Source organism: Perognathus longimembris, chromosome 3, assembly GCF_023159225.1.
Source record: "Perognathus longimembris pacificus isolate PPM17 chromosome 3, ASM2315922v1, whole genome shotgun sequence".
In the NCBI taxonomy this organism is placed as follows: domain Eukaryota; kingdom Metazoa; phylum Chordata; class Mammalia; order Rodentia; family Heteromyidae; genus Perognathus; species Perognathus longimembris.
This window is the reverse complement of record NC_063163.1, coordinates 91646826-91666966: the sequence shown is the minus strand read 5'-3', so window position 1 is coordinate 91666966 and position 20141 is coordinate 91646826. Positions and strand designations below refer to the sequence as shown.

The window sequence follows — 20141 nt, the reverse complement described above, 5'->3', positions numbered from 1 at the left end:
CAGCATGAATTCCTATATAACCAGGGCATTTCTGAATACTTCCATTTTGTTTTGGCAATACTGGAATCTGAACTTGAAGCCTCATGCTTATTAGCAAGCACTCAACTACTTGAGCTACACTCTCAGCCCCCTGCATGCTAGTTATTTTTGAGATAAGGTCTATTTGAGCCATGCTTTCAGTTTCACAAGCTTAAATTTCTTTCATATACCATCTGGAGTCAGCTTAAAAGTTTTAAATGAATATTTTAACTACAAATTTTTTTGTTCCAGTACCAGAGCTTGAACTCAGAGCCTGTACTACCTCTCTTCTTTTTTGGTCACAGCTGCTGTTGTATCTCCTGAGCCACACCTAAAGTCTAGCTTTTTTTTTTTTTTTTTTCTGCTGGTTAACTGGAAATAGAGTATCTTGGACTTTGCTGCACAGGCTGGCTTCAAACCTTGATCCTCAGATCTCAGCTTCCTGAGTAGTCAGGAATACAGGTATGAGTCACTGGAGCTAGCTTCTGACATGAATTTGATCAGTAAAGCTTTTCTGATATCCTTTAGGAGACTTTAAAGGTCTAACTGGAGTTTTCTCTTAGTCTACTATGCCAAACTAATTTGTTGGGGTGATTATTTCTGGGCAGTTCTGTTTCTACAAAAACAAAACAAAAAGCTACAGTGGTGCTGACTTGCAAGTTACCAGCATCAGCCTGACATTTCAATGATGATTGACTCAAAAGAAAACAGGACTGGCTCCCCCATTGGATCAGCCTCTGAAGAAACACAGCTTCATGTCACAAGCCCCAGGACTCGGCTGAGCTGGATGGCCAAGAGGCAAGCACAAGGCCGCAGCTGGACTCACCCTCAACGTTCTCTTCAGTCAGCTTCTGTGGATCCCCCAAGCCCACCTGCCTGCCTGAACTTCCCAGCCTTGGTTCTGCCCCAATGAGTACAAAGAGGGGAACAAAAGCATTAGTGTGGAGAAGTTACTGTAGGTGTGCAGACATCACAGACAGGTTGTTGCAAATGCTCACCACGTTTGATCAACACGGTCAGTATCCCTGCAAGGAGGGGAGAAAGAGCTCAGAGAAGAAGCCAAAGATATTTGGGCTTGGGGTGCAGGAGGGAGAGACACATGATCCTAGAAGCATGACTAACAGAGTTTGTTCTGCCATTTTCAGTCCAGGCCTCACTTGTATGGATAAATCATGGCATGTTTGCGATAAGCCTATCCCCCAAATATTCTACATCTGCCCCAGGCAAAGCATCCCTCATAACAACTCATTATCCCAGACTGGAAGGAAAGAAGTGGAAAGCAGTCTGCTACTCATCCTCCCTGCCCCGGATACCACTGCTCACCAATGGCCCAGCGGTCAAGTCTGGGTTCCAGGAGCAGGGAAAGGGTAGGAAAATGAAGTTCCTTGCCCATAGCCAGAAAACCTTCTCAAAGTAGCCATGAATTTCGTGCTAAGAATAAGAAACAGTGGTTTGAATGGTGGCTACTGGCTCACAATCTGAGAAACAAAACAAAAAGGCTATTGGCACATTATCAAACTTAATAGTTCTCTTCTGTAAGCACCGATTTCAGAGACAGGAAATATGACCCAGGGCCTTCCTCAGGCAGAACAGTACCAGCAGGATGTCTGCTACCCCTCACTCTTCCAGCTCACCCTCTAACCCCAGCCCACCCTACCACACCCTCAGTGGCACCTGCAGTGGTGCTTCCTACTGGCGAGCCAGAAGGCACTGTCACAAGCATAGCAGTGGGCAGCCAGGTGGTCAGGGAGCCAACGGGTCATCTGCAAAACAGATGGGGCCAGGTTAGTGACAAGTGGGACATTCAGCTGGAGCCAACAGTCCATGCCGTGGCAGCAAGAGTCACTAGGACCATATCAGCTCTGATGGTACCAGCCCAGCAGGTCTGATGTCAACAGTACAAGAAAGGCGTCCAAATCATTTCCCTGGAGGGGACTCAAATCTCCCCTGGAACCAAGTGGCAACAGCAGCCCTCTGGGTTGCTGTCAGAGTTGGCAGAGCAATAGAGGCGTGCCTGATGAGTTTCTCAGGCTCAGAAATGATGAGCCTATGTGGGCTCCTGGGAGCCCAGAAGCCAGAGGTTCAAAGCTAACTTCTGTGAACTTCTTGCTTGGCTAGAGAACATGGGGCAGGGAGGGGGGTGGAGAAGGACTACAAAAACAATCGCATGGATGGTTCTCAGAGCAGGGGCTGAGCCTGTACCTCTGTGTCCTGTTTATCCACCTGCTCCCAGCTGGCTTCAGAGAAAATCTCTGTGCTGCAGCGAGACAAACAGCTCTGATCCAGATTGCTTTCCGAGTCGGGGATTGAAGTCTGTTGGCAAACAAACACAGCTGAACAGAATGAACCTGGTCTCCTCTCAAAAGAAGAAGAAAGGGCTTGGTGAAGAAAGGACCACTAGGGTCTGCAGTGACCTGCGTGCTAAGGTGGCTGCATCTGTAGATGCATCAGCCACCTAGGCTCAGGGTGACCAGGTGTGGACAGGGAATAGAAAGGTGAGACTTTACAGTTCTAGAGAGTGGGAGAAAAGTGATCAAGGTTGAACGGGGGCTTCCAAAGCCAATTGCTCCAGTGGGCCATTGATCCAACCCTGCCACTTAAATAAAACAGTGCTTTGGCCATGCTTTCCTTTTTATTTTTGAAGGCCTGTTTAGGACAATTGAGAGAAAAGAAGAAAAAAAAAGTATTAGTATGAAAGAAAAGCCGAAAATGGCTTTTGGATTGAAAGTCATTGGATGTGCCCGCCTTTAATGTACACTGCCGGCTTCAGAGCGCGTTTACACTTGTACCTGACAGCCCCAGCCAAGGAAGAGAGCCACTCCTTGGAAAGCTTCCTACTAGTACCCTTGTTTCCAGCCACCAAGCCTCAGAATGCTAAACTCCTAACAGAAAGAAAAAAAAAAACTTGCTTCTTTCCATTCTTTTTTTCTTTGTTTTGTTTTAGAGACACTGTGGGTCACACTATGCAGACCAGGCCTGGCCTCAAACTTGAAATCCTCCTGCCTCAGCCTCCCAAGCACTAGGATTGCATAGAATACCATAACCCCACTCCTCCTCACCATTTTCACTGTCAGCATCTGCCACAACGTGGGTACAATATTTGTTTTTTTAAAAAAATCCTGTCTTTAAAATGCCCAAAGTCCGGGAAGGCTGTAATAGTTCCTAAGGTAGGATAAGCACTACAATTTAACAGGAACACTTGGCATTACCCAGCGTCTAAAGACACAGGGACTTCTGAAAAGATCCGAGTACCCAGGCAGTGTGGGTTCTCTTCCTCTTTTTGACAGGATGTGGAATAAAAGACTAGGAGGAAACAGTCAGATTGCCATTTCCATGGCTGAGGCTCATCTCCAGCCTCTTCACGGGGCTTCTCTGGGTCTTGCCAATTCTCTTGGCAATCTTTTCCAGTCACCATGCACTGGAGCAAGGGGTGCCCAGCTTCAGTGTGCTCTTCTGCTTAAGCAGTATCAGAAGAGCAATGACCTAACTCACCACTTCATCTCCAAAGTCCCCATTGAAGCGCAGGGAGCTGGTCAGGTACTGGCTCTCTAGGCGGCTCTTTAGCTCCTGGACTTGTTTCTTCAAGGTCTCCACTTCCTGCTGGTGGCCTGACTCAATCTGGCGCAAGCGCTGTTGGATTGTGTCCGTATACACAGGCATGCCATCATCATCCAGGTGGCTGCGGGAAGGCTGGTCAGGGCTGCTAGTGGCAGACGGTTTCCCCAAGTGACTGTGCAACCACTTGTGGTGCAAGTTCCTCGAGTACAAGTGGGCAGAGCTGCAGCTTGTGGCAGACAGCTGGCGGCTCAGGGAGTCCTTGTTCCGCCCAGCCTCCCCATTGGTGCAATGTCCGTTGGGTGTTGGGTACTTCTGGAAGGTTCCAAGTCCAATGGGCTGCTCTGAGGCCTTGTTTTCAGTCTCTGGGGAGCCATTGCACACGAGCCCCTCTTTACATTCAGCTAACGGCAAGGCACAGTGGGCCGGGTTGGGGCTGAGTGTGCTGCCAGAGGAAGTTCTGTGCACTACAGACTCACCTTGGGGCCTCTCAGCCAGATTCCTCTCTACAGGCCTGAGCTCTGCTGCCGGCATGTCCTTGCCACTGAACCTGTCACTGGTTACCAAGCGAGGTCTATGATGGTCCTGAGGCCCGCTTTCGGGTATCACTGTATCTTGTACTAACACGTCCATCGAACTGTCCACGTTTGGTCCTCCGGTCTCACATGGGACTTGGGAAGGTAGAGTAGAACTAGACTGTGAGGTATCATGGCCAACTTTAGCATCTACCAGGATGGGAGGAACAGCACCCTCCCTTCCCTCTGCAGCATCCCTTATTCGCAGCGGCTCCCCAGGGGTCTCCTGGAAATCTTCTCCCCTAGGTGGGGCCTGGAGTGAACTGAGAACACTGTGCCTACCCTGCTGTTGAGAAATACCCTGTGAGAGCACTGACAGGCTGGAGTCTGGGTGCCTTTGTAGAGTCGCATCATCCAACTCTGGTTCTTGGTAAAGGACAAGCGAGCCCTCGGCTGACATCCTCCTGCTTTCCTTTGCTAAGAGCATCTCCTCTTTGACCTCTGGCATTTCCACGCTTCCCCTGTGGGCAGGCTCTTCTGCCCCACTCTCCTCTTTGGTGGCCTCTTGCAAAATGTTCTCCATTTGTCCCTCAGCCACTCCAGCCGCCACAGACAGCTCAGCACCCCCTGGCATCCTGCTAGGCTTTCCCAGGCTGTCAGCAGCATGGGCAGGAGGTTCTTCTCCAGGACTAGCCAGGCTGCTTAGCTCCAGGGAGCGTCGGTGCTCCTGCCATTTCTCATTCAGGCTGGGGTCACTACTGCGCCGGCTGGCCAGAGGCATTGTGCTGTCGCAGGCTGTGGTCAGATTGTCAAATGATCTAGTCTTTGGTAGCCTAAAAGACAGACAAATTGGGAAAAAATGATAATCCTGGAGATTAATCAGAGGGAAGCAGGAGACAGTAGGTTTTAAGCAAGACACGGTTTCACCCTTGGGTCCATTACAGCTATAAACGAAGCCACAAAATCTCTGAAGTGAGGTTCAGAGCACTAGTGCCACAGGCTCCTTCATGGCTGTTCCACCTATCCGCACTGCCCCTATCCCAAGTTCCATCCACTCAAATAAATTAATAGCAAGTGCTATTTTTAAAAGGCATTCTTTTCCAGGTGCCAGTGGCTCATACCTATAATCCTAGCTTCTCAGGAGGCTCAGATCTGAGGATTAAGGTTTGAAACCATGTCAGGCAGAAAAGTCTGAGATTCTCAGTTCTAATTAACCATGAAAACACTAGAATTAGACCTATGGCTCAAGTGGTAGAGCACCAGATTTGAATAAAAAAGCTAAGTTCACCCATTACCAGCACCAAACAATGCAAACATTCTTCATGATGTTGTAAGTTTCTCAGCTGGTGGCAAAGTAGCATTACTAATTCTTTAATATTATAGCATTTTAAGTTAATTTATTACCTAGTATTCTGATCTTTTTAAAAATTAATTCACAAATGGCAAAGCCTCTGTCTGTGAGGGCAGTATTGGGGTTTGAGTTCTGTGCCTCATACTTGCTAAGGCAGGTGCTCTTCAATTACAGCCACACCTCCAGCACTGTCAGCCAAAATTTCTACCACTTTACATCATCATCTTTAAAGCTCAGAAGGCAGATCATGACAGAGAGGCAGGAGCAAAGAGCAGTAGATAAAACATAAACTGACACTATGCTGAAAATGAGCTATACAACTTGTGGGTGGGGATGGGAGGGAAAAACTGGGAGAGAGGAAGGGAAGTGGTGACATTATCCAAAAAGAAATACACTCTTTACCCGACTTATGTAACTATAACCTCTGTACATCACTTTTATAATAACTTAAAAAACCAACCCCCCACACAACATGAACTGGTGGAGAAGGGGTCATAAGAGCCCAGAGGATATACCCTATCACTAAGAAACCATTCAGTGCATGTGTGCAGTAGAACAGGGAGCAACAAGGCACAACTCACTTCTAGAAACAAGTTTTTGTTTGTTTTTAAACTACCTTCCTTAAGGAAGCTAAAGGAAAGATGGAAGATGTTGTGCAGCCAGGTAATAGCATGATCTCTGACCACGCCTGGTCAGGTTCTAACACAGGAGTTTAGCCTCACACGACCAGAAGCCTAATAAGCATCACCCCTGGGCTCACCGGCTCAGGGGGGGTTCATCAGGGCTGGTGCCTGGGGCTGGGTATGGTGCACAGCTCTCATCCACGGGGGTAGATGGGGATGGGCAGGGCAGGTACACTGCACTCCACAGCATCAGGTTCCGCACATGGCACACAGGGTACAGTACCTGAGGAGAGGGGGATGACAAAGGTTTAAACATGTCCCAGATGGCTCTTAGAAATGTCTGACAATGAGACAAGCACCTAGCTGGAATAGCTGGCAGGGAGTGGACCATGGATTCACAGGGAGGCAGCACGAATGGAAGTAGGACCAATGGAAGCAGTGTATCTCCCAATAGGACCAACACAGGACAAGAGATTCTGTTTGGCATCATTTCTCATGTAAGCACCTCCTGTGGGCATGAAAATCTAAAGGATCTTTCATGGAAATGAATATCTAAAGGATCTTTCATGGAAATGAAAATCGAAAGGATCTTTTATAGAAATGAAAATCTAAAGAATCTTTTAAAGGTCCACTTCTCATTAATTATTTCTCAGGTCACCTTTATTGAATGACTTTCATTAGCTTGATTTGCTCCTTTTACAGAATAAGAAGTGAGTCATTCTGTTGGATGGTGATTTTTCCCCTGGTATAAAAGCTTGGCTTCAGCAGAAAATGTCAAACTGTCAAAGTTATTTTATAGGACCATTTAAGAGGAATTTTTTTCCTGTAGTTTGTTCTCCAGCAGGCACAGTGTGAAAGCAGGGAGAAAAGCAGCTTAAACCTTTTGATTGTTTAAATGTAATGGGAAGCCTATTAGTTGCTTAGTAAAGCAATACAACCTCTGATTAGCCTGCTTTGGACTTCTTAAGGGTTTAAGATGTGTTCTGACTCATATTGACAGACAGACATGTATGTCTCCTTGTCTCTTCTTAACAGAAGGCACTCCTCCAGGGAACAAAGTTTTAAGGGCCTGCCAGCTCAGACAGGCAAGCCAATGTCATTAGCACTTCTGGGCTAAGACATAAACCACAGAGGCTGTCACTGCCTGGTTCACAGGGAAGGGGTTGAAGGCTTGGGGGCAGTACTAGCTCAGCCATTAGAGGCATCCAGGAAACAACTTAAGGGCCCTTCTACCAGTTAGACAGAGCATGCTAAGAACACATTAAGCTCCAGAGAAAGTATTAGGAAAGATTCATCAAGGAAGAAATGTGTATTACACCAAACCACAGTGGGCAAGTCAGAACATCACCAGGAAACAGGCTTTGCTTAGACAGATGGTAGAGAGAAAAAAAAAAAAAAAAAAAGGAATCAACCCTACAGAGAAAGCAGACCTGCTTTAACAAAGTAGGCAATCTGCCCACAGCCTCCTACATATCTCCCACCCTCAAATTCCTTCTGATAATCAGAGGACAGGCTGAAGCATACATACGGCTTCTGACTGAGAGGAATACAGTAGGTTTTTGAAGGCTTTGTTGCCTGCCCGAAGAAGTGACCATACAGAGCATGTCCGTTCCTGAGTATGCTTTTCCCCTCTCTCCTTGGCGTTGTTGCACAGGAATGTTCCAAAGAGGCAGGAATAGGTATGCTGTACCAGTTTCACCTAAGGGAGTCCAATGAGGCAAGAGCACGCATTAGGAAAGGTGGGGGAAGCCCAGCAGACCAGACAACCACCAGCACCCCTGAGTCAAAAACAGACTGAGAGGGCTGGGAATGTGGCTTAGTAGTAGAGTGCTTGCCTAGCATGCATGAAGCCCTGGGTTTGATTCCTCAGTACCACACAAACAGAAAAAGCCAGAAGTGGCGCTGTGGCCCAAAAGGTAGAGTGCTAGCCTTGAGAAAAAAAAAAAAAGCCATGGACAGACAAGACAAAACAAAACAAAAACAGATGGCAGAGTCCTAGCTGCCTCAGTATCTCTGAGCTTCTGAGTTAAAAAAGTACCCACACAAGCAACAGAGCATATCAACTGGGTACAGGAACTAGTCTATGTGAACTCTACCTTAAGCTAAAAGCACACTTATAAAAACTACTTCCAGGGCTGGGAATATGGCCTAGTGGCAAAAGTGCTTGCCTCCTTTACATGAAGCTCTGGGTTCAATTCCCCAGCACCACATATATAGAAAACGGCCAGAAGTGGCGCTGTGGCTCAAGTGGCAGAGTGCTAGCCTTGAGCAAAAAGAAGCCAGGGACAGTGCTCAAGCCCTGAGTTCAAGGCCCAGGACTGGCAATAAATAAATAAATAAATAAACAAACAAACAAACAAACAAACAAACAAACTACTTCCAATGAGGGATGAGGTAACAAACAATATAAGAAATGTATCCAATGCCTAATGTATGAAACTGTAACCTCTTTGTAATTCAGTTTGATAATAAAAACTTAAAAAAAACAAAAACCTACTTCCACATTACTGAACATTTCACACACCCAGCAGGACCATGAGTACTGGATGTGTATCAACAGCCAGCCTATTCTCTTATCCTGCTGGAGCTTGCTCTAGCTGTTAGGCCAAGGTGGCAAGAACTATCAGGGAGGGTGACAGGGTCTGGACAGGTGCTTGGAAGTGGGAAGGCCTCAATGAGTGAGACTGATGAAAGGGAAAGAGCAGGTCACAAGGGCATCTAGGGGGAAGTAAGTTCTGTAAGCAGTGGTGACAACAACAAGCTGAAAGGCTGTGAGGGTAGCTTATGTCTGTCATTTCTGAAGAATAGCACAAACCTGTATGACTAAAGGAGATCAGTCAACAGAGAGAATGACAGGCTATGAACCTAGAGACATATGCAGAGGACTTCAGCTTTCACTCTGTGTGACTTATAGTCACTGGAGGATTCTGAGCAGGGAAATGATCTTGTCTAATGATCTAGAAAGATTCTCCTGTACTGGGTTAACTTTCTGGGAGTGGGGCAGGAGAGATGATGGCTTAGCAGCCAGTATGGCATCAGTAGAGGTTGCAATAAGTGATCAGGTTAGAGATATTTTGAAAGCAAAGTTATAGAATCTAACAGACTAAATGTAGAGTAGAAAATAAAGAGTTGAGTATGATAAAAAGCTTTGTGCTTTATGTGAATGAAAGGACGCAGTTGCCATAGATAAGACAGAAGACTCCTGAAAAACTGTGTTTTGAAGTAGGGAAATGCAGAAGCCAGGAATTGGGTTTTAAATGTATTAAGCTTGAAACATGGTTAAAACATCCAAGTGAAATTGCAGAATATTCACCTGGTTTAAGGTGAGGCTGACGGTAAGTGGAGATGTCTGAGCTGGAAGTATATATACATCAGACTCCTCAGCACACAGACAGCACTAAAGCCACTAGAATGGGTGAGATCTTTCAGGAGGGAATAAAGTGAAGCAGCCTCAAAGCTAAGCCCTAGAACATTCCAACATTCACAACTGGGAAGACCAAGGAGACACAAAGGACCAACGGGCTCACTAGAGAACTAAAAATGAATGCTTTAAGTCAATTGAAGAAAGTAAGAAAGGAGTTAAAACTATGCCAATGATAATAATGGATCAAAGAGAAGAGGAATCAGCACTGACCCCCAGATTGGTATGCAAGCCACTGGCCACTTTGGCAAGAGCAGCTTTGGCAAAGCAGTGGGTGAATGCCCAACTGAAGCAGGCTTAAGAGAAAATGAGAAGAAAGGATTTGAGATATAGCAAGTGTAAAGGACCCAAGGAGCTACTGTAAAGGAGAAGAGAAAAATGAAATGTTAGGGCTCAATGCTGGACTAAGAAAGGGATCTGACAAGGTGAAAGACATTATTAGTCCATGTTTGTATACTGATACAGAAGAAAGAGTAGAAATGCTGGAGCCAGTCAGCAGGACAAATAAGGGGATAAAAGCTGGTGGACAGGGAGATGGCCAAAAGCTGAAAAGGGCACAGATACTACATCTTCTCCAAGAGAGGGCAAAAAACATGGAAGAGAAGATTGGCAAATTGTTCAGAGGGAGCATAGGGCATTCTGATTACTCCTGTTTCCAGCTATTATTTAGGGTTTCTATTATCCCTTTAAAGGCTAAGTTTAAAGTAACTCAATATTTGCACAGGCAAACATAGTACCTTGAGATTTTTTTACTGAGTAAACAAAAATGTCTGTTTATTGCTGTTGCTTTTAAATAAAACTAGAAGGAAACAATCACTACTCTATTAAATTCTAAAAAGGCTTCATAGGTTTTTTTTGTGAAAATTGTCTTACTAACATTTCCACAAAAGTCACATCCCCCTGAATTTAAACCATTCCAAAAATGTAGTCACAAGTCCAGACTCACAAGGAATGCTTCACTGAACTCAAAAGAGCAAGGAAATTGCCTCTGAAGCTGATGCACACAGTCAAGCCACTGCAGAAACACTGGGCAACGCTCATTCAGATCGTCTGAGTTCTCCCCATGACCACACCGGTCAGCAAACTTATGGCCAAAATCCAGCCACTCCATCTCCACCAGGACCTGGAAACCCTGTAGGGGAGAGATTATTTGTACTGGGTTATTCCCATGGTGACAGTCTTGAGTCTGATGTCACTACTAGCAGCTTCTAACAGCCTCCCAGAAAGCCCTCCTAGCCCAGGCCCATGGTCAATAGCCCCTCCTTGATGGGACACATGCTTCAGATTATTTCCCAATTCCTTGAATTCTATTCCATAGCCACTGGAAGGGCACCAACAATATAGCTACATAAATGTTTCTTGAGCCTGTTTATATTTCTAGCTTCTCATTTACTTCATAAAACCTGTAATTTTCCCCACTAAATTTCTCTTATTTTGAAAATTTTGCCTTTGGTGTTAAATTTGCACAGATCCTATTTGTAAAAAATCCTTCCCAATCCAAGGTTTACAAATATTCAGATAGTGTAGGATATTATATTGTTTTCTTAAATCAGATGGTTATTTCAGAGCAGGATGCTTTCTCCATAGAACTTTATGGAGACCCATTATCATTTAAGCATGCCCACACTATGTTCTCAATGTCTTGTTCCTCACACAGTCGGCCCCAATTTAAGAAGAACTTCAAGAAGCATCATTACAATATAGCTCAAGGGAAAAGTGAGAATGTGTAACAACTTCTGCTTTCTTTAAACCTAATCACCACCCCGCCTCCCCCCACCAATTGATCATAAAATCTTCTGAGAGGTTTCTTCCACTCATCCCGAGGTACTGTCTTCCTTTAGAGACACTCACCTCTATGGTTCGGTAGTAAGGGTCCAACAAGAGCTTGGCCAATGCCACAATCTGGGGAGTACGATCCCAGCCATCTGAGCAGTGTACTAGCACTGGGCGCTGGTCACGATCCACAGCATGCACCACCAGAAGGGCAGATTTCAAAAGCACAGACAGGTGATGGAGCCATTTTGTGCCCTCAAGAGCTGAAAGCCAACTTTAACCAAAGAGAGATGAGAAAATGTACATTTAAAAAATGATTACATCATGTCCAATGCCTGTCAAACTATAATGATTTTTCTCTCCAAATATAGTACTGCCAAAAAGAACAGAAAATCTGTTTAAAGACCAAGGATGAGACTCAAGCTCTACTATGTAATGAAGGAGAACCTTAGAAACAGGGTCTTGCACTTCATCCTCATAGACAATTTCCCAGAGAAAAATCAGTATTTAATATTTTTCAGTCCACAGTAGCCACATGTACCATAAGAAAAACGAACCAGGCACCAGTGGCTCACAGCTATAATCCTAGCTACTCAGGAGGCTGAAATCTGAGGATCCTGGTTCAAAGCTAGTCCAGGCAGAAAGTATGGAAAATCTGTCAGACTTTTATCTATAATTAACACCAAAAAGTGAAAAGTAGAGTTGTGACTCAAGTGGTAGAACTCTATCCTTGAGGGGAAAAAAAAAGTTCAGGGACAGTGCCAAGGTCCCAAGTTCAGGCCCCAGGACCAGCACACACACAAAAATGGCACTTTCTGGAATCTTCTCAGAGCCACTTAGATGTAAAACAATAACTAACGGTCAGGAACTCTGCCCGGCAAGTTTTCAAAACAATGAAAATTGATCCATATGAATGTGTCTGTAATGAGCTGTAAGTAGGATGCTGTACCCCCAAATGGTATAAACATTGCCTATTGCTCATACTTAACACCTATTACTGTGAGTTTTTATTAACTAAAACTGGATGGGCCCAAAAAGATGGTTTAGATTAGTGCATATTAGTATCCCAATGGCTACACAGAAATGTTGGGCTTAACCCAAAGCAGATTCACCAAGGAACTAGAAGAGCCTTTTTTTTTCAAAAGGCCTTCATGAAGGCCAGATGACAAATACAGCCCCTTGGGAATAACAAATGACAGTGTTTTGAATTGTTTTGATATTTGTTTCCTGTGTTTCCTTTTACTAATGGCCCAAAACAAGTTCCAATTTTTCCCAAATACAATCAGATTTGTAGTTTAAGACCACAAGTCCAGTTCTTCAGAGTCAGAAAAAGGAATAAACAATTTTGTCAGGGAGCTCTGAGAAAGCTTTGCCAAGATTAGGCTTACAGGGGCTGGGGATATAGCCTAGTGGCAAGAGTGCCTGCCTCGGATACACGAGGCCCTAGGTTCGATTCCCCAGCACCACATATACAGAAAATGGCCAGAAGGGGCGCTGTGGCTCAAGTGGCAGAGTGCTAGCCTTGAGCAAAAAGAAGCCAGGGACAGTGCTCAGGCCCTGAGTCCAAGCCCCAGGACTGGCCAAAAAAAAAAAAAAAAAGATTAGGCTTACAAAGTACAAGAAAAGAAAGGGCTCCTGAACTGTAGGGAATGGATGTGAATTCCTGTTTAGAGTTGAAGGAGAAAGCTAGGCACCAGTGGTTCATGCCTATAATCCTAGCTGAGTTACTCAGGAGCCTGAGTTCTAAAGCCAGCCTGGGCAAGAAAGTCTGTGAGATTCTTAAATTGAATACTGGAAGTGGCACTGTGGTTCAAAGTGGTAGAGCACTAGTCTTGAGCTGAAGAGCTCAGAGACAGTGCTCAGACCCCACCCCGCCCCCCAAAAAGTGACAATAGATTTGAAGGAGGGATCTTTCCAGCTACACAAGCAGATAACAGAAGGCAAAGTATAAGTACTGATTTTACATAGATTAGTTTGTTCTATGAACCAGATTGTGACTCAAGGAACTGACATGGTATCTCTACCATAGTTCTGTCTCAAGCTCAGTGCAGAGTAAATAGGAAGAAGTATTACTACTTATTGACTTAGAAGTCTGTTGTTAGTAAAATCTTAATCTCAAGACTTCTTATCTCTTAGGTACCCAAGGAAGACCTTTTCCTGCTGGATTGTTTGTTCTCATTCCTCACATGGTCTTGGAAGAAAGTAAAGCATAAAGCTTAGGAGAGCAAAAACCATATTATCTTCCTGCCACTAGAGAAAAGGCCAAAGAAAGAGAACCAGCACAGGGTTCTCCTGAACCTGACTGAGCTGTTATGGAAGAACAACTGGTATGATCCATGCCTATGAGAACAGCTACTCTCTAAAACCTCCCGCCGAGAGGATGCAGCATGCTCCCTGTGCGGTCATACAAACACTATCCTGCAGTCTCCATCCACAGTGCAAAATGGATGGCAGAGCTTCATGAGGAGGCCCCATCCCTGCCACAGTTTCTTTTTACCCACAAAAGCAGCTCCAATACTGTATTATGCTTTGTGGCCAAATACAAAGTATTCATTGCCATCTTCTTTAACAAAATTACCCATTCATCTGAATCTGTCAAGGACTAATTAACAATCTTGTTGATGCTGAGTCCAAAAAAAGATTTTCAATACATGGAAAGTATTAAAGATCATGTGGTACTGATCTACCTTTTTTATTGTATAGAAAGGAAAACAGGTCCAAAGTAATTAGGCTACTTGGCCAAGGTTACAGTTTGTAGCAAGTCTCCTAAACCCTTCCCCAAAGGAAAGCATCGAGCTCATCTCCTCCCACCAATCCACAGCTTTCCCCCAAAGGACACTGCTGCCCTGAAGGGATGATCGCTACTGTGATGAAATTAATCATCTGCTCCCAAGAGCCAGTACACGTGCTTCAGTCAACACCTAATTTAATAAAGCCAATAAAGAATGTAGCAAAACTTGATGTGACCATGAGATGTACTGAATAGGACCCAGGAAAACAACCAGAAAAATGAATATTCTGTCTTCTCTGGTACCATTTCTGACTTTCTGAAATAGCAAAATAAGGGTTCTTAAATATTTATGTGTCATATTTGTTGTACAGAGCTTGCTTCTAATTTATTTTGTATTCAAACAATACCCTTGAAGGAGGTACTGCTTCACCTTCCTCACTACAAATGCTAGCTATTCATTTTTAATAAGCAATAAAATAATGGAAATGTTTTTGGTAAATAAGAGTCGTTTAGAAGAGCATGATGAGTAAATTGTGACTGCTCATGGAAGACATTCCACTTCACCAATAGTATCACTATAGGGCTTCCGAAAGCAAGGAATTAAACTGCTTTAGGACAAAAACACAGAAGAGAAAGGGGTGACCCCTAGAAAAACAAGAAAGCAACACTTCTGTTTTGGAGGGGTCTCAAAGAGCTGGATTCTTCTCCAGCTCCTGCCCTAGGCTGTTCTGCCCTTGATCCAGGAAGAACACTATCCAGAGTGTGAAAGTAGAATTGAAGTTCACCAAGAAACAGAAGAAAGGTATCCTCATAAAGAGAAAAACAACAAAACCATTTACTGAGCACTGCAAAATGAAAGCCAAGGTCTTACTTTCCCGGATCTGGCATCTGTGTGCACAGCAACCGCAAAGACTGAAAACTCCTCCGGATAGAATGAATGTTTGCCATTCCCATAAACACAACTTCACAGTTCGGGTAATACTCTAGAGAGAATAACAATAAAGAGAACACAAACACGTTGAATTTAAAGTCCACATGGCCAAATTTAAAAGAAGTAAACTGACTATAAAACAAACCCACTGCAGCTGCTTACTAATGAAACTGCAACGTGGTGATGCAGTGGATCCTAGAGGAAAACTTTGAATTTTAGCTGTTCTCTGTGAGAAGACAGGGAAAGTCAGATCCATCGAGAGGATGCTGACATAAAGTAAGGTCTGTTGTCTTTAAAAAGAAAGACTTTCAAACTTCTTTATCACTCCATTTCTGGACCTCATCTAACCCATGGCTCTGAAATCTCTTTGAAAGAATCTGGTAGAACAATGCCTTCCCGCATTCAAATTTTACCTAGGTACAGCTGCTTTCAATTTCCAGCACAGCTTACACCTGAGTGAGGAGCCTGGTGCCTCTGTCTGCACCATCAGTACACAGTTGTTACAGAGATAGTCTCTTCTTTGGGGACAAATAGCATTCAAACACCAGAAGTGTTGACAGGTCCTGATGGGGTACCTGTATTTACTGCTTCAATTTTCATTCCAGGTTTTCTAGGGAGAAGCCCTAAGAGGAGTTGGCTAGTGGGTCAAAGGCAACAAAAGCTTTTATGATGCCAAGAAATTGCACCACTAAAGCAGCAATCAAACATGAATAGGCCTTGTTAAAAATTAGACAAGGAACGTCCGCTTTCCTTGTCAGGATCCTAAGGATCGCACAGAGAAGGCCTCAGTTCATCTCCTCCTTCCTCCACTTTTGCTCAGAAAAAGCAGTGTTAAGACATTAAAGAGAATCTCTGGATCTCCCAAGACACTTCAAACAGAGTTAAACCTAGGTGGGCACAGGCTGCATTTATGAGGGCAGAGCCCCGGTGTCGAAGCCCCAGGCGTCTCACCTGGGCATTCACAGCCTCCTCCTTTGGCTCGGTTGGCCACAGCTGCGGCATAGGAGCGGGCATCCAAGATCAAAAGCTTCTGTGGCTGGATGGCTAAACCCTCTGCTCCTGAAGCATTTGACAAAGAAGAATCTAGGGACATTGGGGTAGGGGGACACAAAAGGAAACTGTCTCTTCTAGAACTGTGAGAATTAGAACAAGAAGCACATCATTATAGTACAAAAAAATAGCTTGATTAAATGAAACCCTTGACCCAAGATCTTCTTCTTAGTTTCTCTTTTAAATAAAAAAAAAGGTCTATTTGTTTTCTAACACTAACTCTTGCAGCACATGAGATGTGTGCTGCTTAATCTCTTCCCCCTCATTTCTATGCCTGCAGTCCTTCCATAAAGCCTGGTATCTCCACCTCCATGGTCTGGAGACCCAGTGCTTATTATGACTGTAAGGAAGACAGCACTCCAGACTCTTAATACAAGTTTGAAATAAAGGTTCTTTTAGTTTTTGGTTGGGGGGGGGGGGTCAATACTACAATTTGAACTTGGTCTCATGCTTGCTAAGTAGGTACGTATCATTTTAGCCAGGCCTCCAGCCCTTTTTGCTTCTATTTTCCAAATAAAGTGACAAGGCCTGAGCCACAATCCTGTCAATGTGTCACAGTTGAGATAACAGGTACACGCAACCATACCCAGCTTTTTATTAATTGAGACAAGGGTTCACAATCCTGAGTAGCTAGAATTCCAGGTGTGAGCCACTATGCCTGGCTGTTCCAGTTCTCTGTCAAGACCCATGACTCCTTGGACAAGTCTATCAGATTCTTCTATAAAAGTTATCTGACTTCTAAGGAAAAGACCACTCAAAAAAAGATTCTGAGAATTACCAAAACCGCTGCCATGGATCAAGAGAGCAGCTTACCAAAGTCCACATCAGAAAGGTCTGTCCCATTAGGAAAGTCTCGAGAACTGTCCCTGGTTGACAGCTTGCTGCCACTCGATCGGGAGTCGGAAGCACAAGCTTTGGCCACTGACTGCACCAGGTGCTCATCATCTGCATTTCGCCAACCCCACCAGCTGACCTCTGGCTGTCCACAACGGGCAATGACAGCTCCATTGCTCTGGTGCCTGCAAGGGAACAAGACAACTACTGTACCATCCCTCCATTCAGAAGCTATATAGTCACACAATTTTAAGCAGCTTAATGAACAACTTGACTCTAATACCAGGTGGCCTCCAGTTCTCTCAGTATTAGAGGGCAGGAATTTCAAATACGCAATTAACAATACCTATGCATACCCTTCAGTTATCACACCATCACCTCTTTAAAGCAACTGTAGGCTTTTTTTTTAAATTGCTGGCCCTGAAGCCTGAACTCAGGGCCTGGGCACTGTCCCTGAACTTTTTAGCCTAAGACTAGCTCTACCACTTGAGTTGCAGCACCACTTCCAGCTTTTTGGGTAGTTTACTGGTGGTAAGAGTCTCACAGACTTTCCTGCCTGGGCTGTCTATTTGTTGTGGTGGGTAATGGGGCTTGAACTCAGAACCTGGGCACTGTCCCTGAGCCCTTCAGCTCAAGGCTAGCACTCTACCACTTGGAGCCATAGCACCACTCCTAGTTTTCTGGTGGTTAATTGGAGATAAGAGTCTCATGAAGGTTCCTGCCTGGACTGGCTTCAAACAGCGATCCTCAGATCTGAGCAGAACTCCTGAAGAGCTAGGATTACAGTTGTGGGCCATGGATGCCCAGTGTGTACTCTTATTTTTAATGGCTAAAAAAAATTTTTTTTGTAGCACTGGGGTGTTTGAATTCAGGGTTTTGTGCTTGCTGGGCAAGTACTACTCCACTTGAGTCCCCATTCCTTCTTTTTTAGCTTTAGTCACTTTTCCAATCGAGTCTTATAGTTTTGCCTAGGCTGACCTCAGATCATGACTGTCCTACTTATGGATTCTTATGTAGCTGGGACCACAGGTGCACACTGCCACATCCAATTAATGAATTAAGATGGGGAACGGGGGACATCTTCTCTAAGTTCAAGGCTGGCCTTGAATTCCAAACCTCCTGATCTCTACCTCCTGAGCAGCTAGCTGGGATTGCAGGAGTGACCTATTACTATATTATGAGAAAAAATGATATTCACAATTATTTTAATTTATCTTGGGGAAATAAGGTAAAACAAACAAACAACCTATAAATACTTTGCTAATTCTGCTCCCCAATGATAAAGTACTAATCCCTTTTTTCTAATGCTGAACCTAAACAACCTGGCATAAGAGATGTTGGAATAGAGAAGAATGTGTTGCCTCACTGTTCTGAGAGTCCATCACAGTAACCATATACTCATGCTGGCTGAGGGACTCTTTCTGAACTCATTCTACCTTTGGGACTGGAACATTTACCTAAGCCCAAAGACTGCTTTACAAAATCTCCTGTAATTTAATGAGCCACAAACTGCTCTTTTAGGCATGTAACTCACTGAGCAGCTACCCTTCTTCAGGCCCTTAGCAGGATGCCTGAAGAACCACCTGCGTGGTTCATATTCTGATAGGTGCTTTTTCAACAAAAATTCAGTAGACTTTAAGACGTTATTAAAAGCCCAAGTGTTTCCTAATTAGATAACTGTACCAATTCAAAACTTAGAAAAGAATGAGGGACAAGGTAACAAACAGTACAAGAAATGTATCCAATGCCTAATGTATGGAACTGTAACCTCTCTGTAATTCAGTTTGATAATAAAAACTTTAAAAAACTTAGAAAAATCATGCTATTTAACAGAAAGAAAGAATAAAGTTCTAATACTTGCTGTAACGTTGATGAACCTTGACTATGTTACACTAGGTGAAATAAGCCATGCACAAAAGGCCACATATTGTACAATTCCATTATATGAAGTCTCCAGCTATCGGTCTACAGTGACAGATGACTGATTACTTGGGACTACTGATTACTTGGGATTACTGGGGAATGGGGGAGACAACACTAGGATATAACATAGGGTTAGGGAAAGAATGAGCAGTAACTGCTAATGGGTATGAGGTTTCTGTTCTGAGAGATGAAAATGTATTAAAATTGTACAGCTCCAAATGTAATAAATACACTAAATTATAAACTTAAGGGGTGAATTATATGTGATAAACATCAATAAAGCTATCTAGGTTATCAAATAACTTAATAAAAATAAATTATCAGGGCTGGGATGTAGCTCAGTGGCAAAGCACTTGCCTAGCAAGTACAACGTCCTGGGTTCAACCCCCAGTACCAAAAAAGAAAAGACAAAAAAAAAAAAAATTATCAGACATAAAAGCTGGTATGGAAAGTTCAAATGTCCCTCTATTTAACTCTGTAATGCAGAAGGAAATGTCCAGGTTTTACTTTAAAAAAAATTTTTAAACATGAATATGCAAATACACAAATGACATAGATGGATTTAAATAAAATACAACAGGGAATCTATTGGCCTTCTTCAGGGAACAATGTAGGAATGACTTTTAACAATTCATTTTTAGCAAATTCATTTTAACAAATGAATTAGATGTGGCAATAACCAAATTCTATGGAACTACCAGTCTACTTAATAATTTTTGAAGCCTCTCTCACTGTGAGACAAGAAGCTGGAAGTACTAGTGTACTGCCAACATTTGGGTCATGTGCTGAATGAAACAAAATAGGAAATAAAACCTTACCTCATCGGGTCTCCTTACAGATAGGCACTAGGTAATGCCTGAGCTGAATGGCTGCAAGCCTTGGGGCAGAGGCTAGTGGGGCTTTTCTGATCATGTTCTCAAGTCTTCCTGCACTTCCCAAGAAGAACATTAGGTGGCACTCTTCAGCCTTGGTCTTTGGTGTTGAGGGGTCACTGGATGGATTTACAATAGCTAGATTTCTAGTGGCTACTTACTGCAAGAAGCAGTTATGTTTCTGTAGTCTTCTAAAATGCCTTAGATTGCACAAAGGATAACTCAAAACTACAGTAAACACACACACACACACACACACACACACACACACACACACACACACACACACACACACACACACGCCTCTCTACCAGAACCAGGAAAAGAACTAAATATGTCCAAAGTACAAAAGTGCAAATGATGTCCAGTAGATGTGCCCTACTTATTAACACACTGCTTCAATTTACACAAAACATATTATTTTAACTATTTCTAATTTAAGAATCAGATAGGCTCCCTGTGTGACTACGAATTTCTAATGGTCACCATGAACACAAAGAATGGAGCTGTGAACTGCAATACAGATGGTGCCTTTTGCACCACC

At 43.8% G+C, this 20141-nt stretch overlaps 1 protein-coding gene across 5 annotated transcripts in view; it reads right to left on the bottom strand.

Moving 5' to 3' along the window:
* The window catches only part of Mtmr3 (myotubularin related protein 3), a 106477-nt gene that overhangs the window by 3202 nt on the left and 83134 nt on the right, over nt 1–20141 (bottom strand). For 2 of the 5 annotated variants that reach the window (XM_048343271.1, XM_048343273.1), the window contains exons 10-20: nt 16782–16987; nt 15870–16001; nt 14859–14970; nt 11335–11530; nt 10430–10615; nt 7591–7761; nt 6200–6345; nt 3511–4921; nt 2221–2331; nt 1693–1781; nt 1017–1043 (exon numbers count right to left, since the gene is read on the bottom strand). In XM_048343271.1, the coding sequence (XP_048199228.1) occupies nt 1017–1043; nt 1693–1781; nt 2221–2331; nt 3511–4921; nt 6200–6345; nt 7591–7761; nt 10430–10615; nt 11335–11530; nt 14859–14970; nt 15870–16001; nt 16782–16987 (2787 nt within the window). The remainder of the gene's footprint in view (nt 1–1016; nt 1044–1692; nt 1782–2220; nt 2332–3510; nt 4922–6199; nt 6346–7590; nt 7762–10429; nt 10616–11334; nt 11531–14858; nt 14971–15869; nt 16002–16781; nt 16988–20141) is intronic. The other 3 variants (XM_048343275.1, XM_048343274.1, XM_048343276.1) reach the window with 3 other exon arrangements.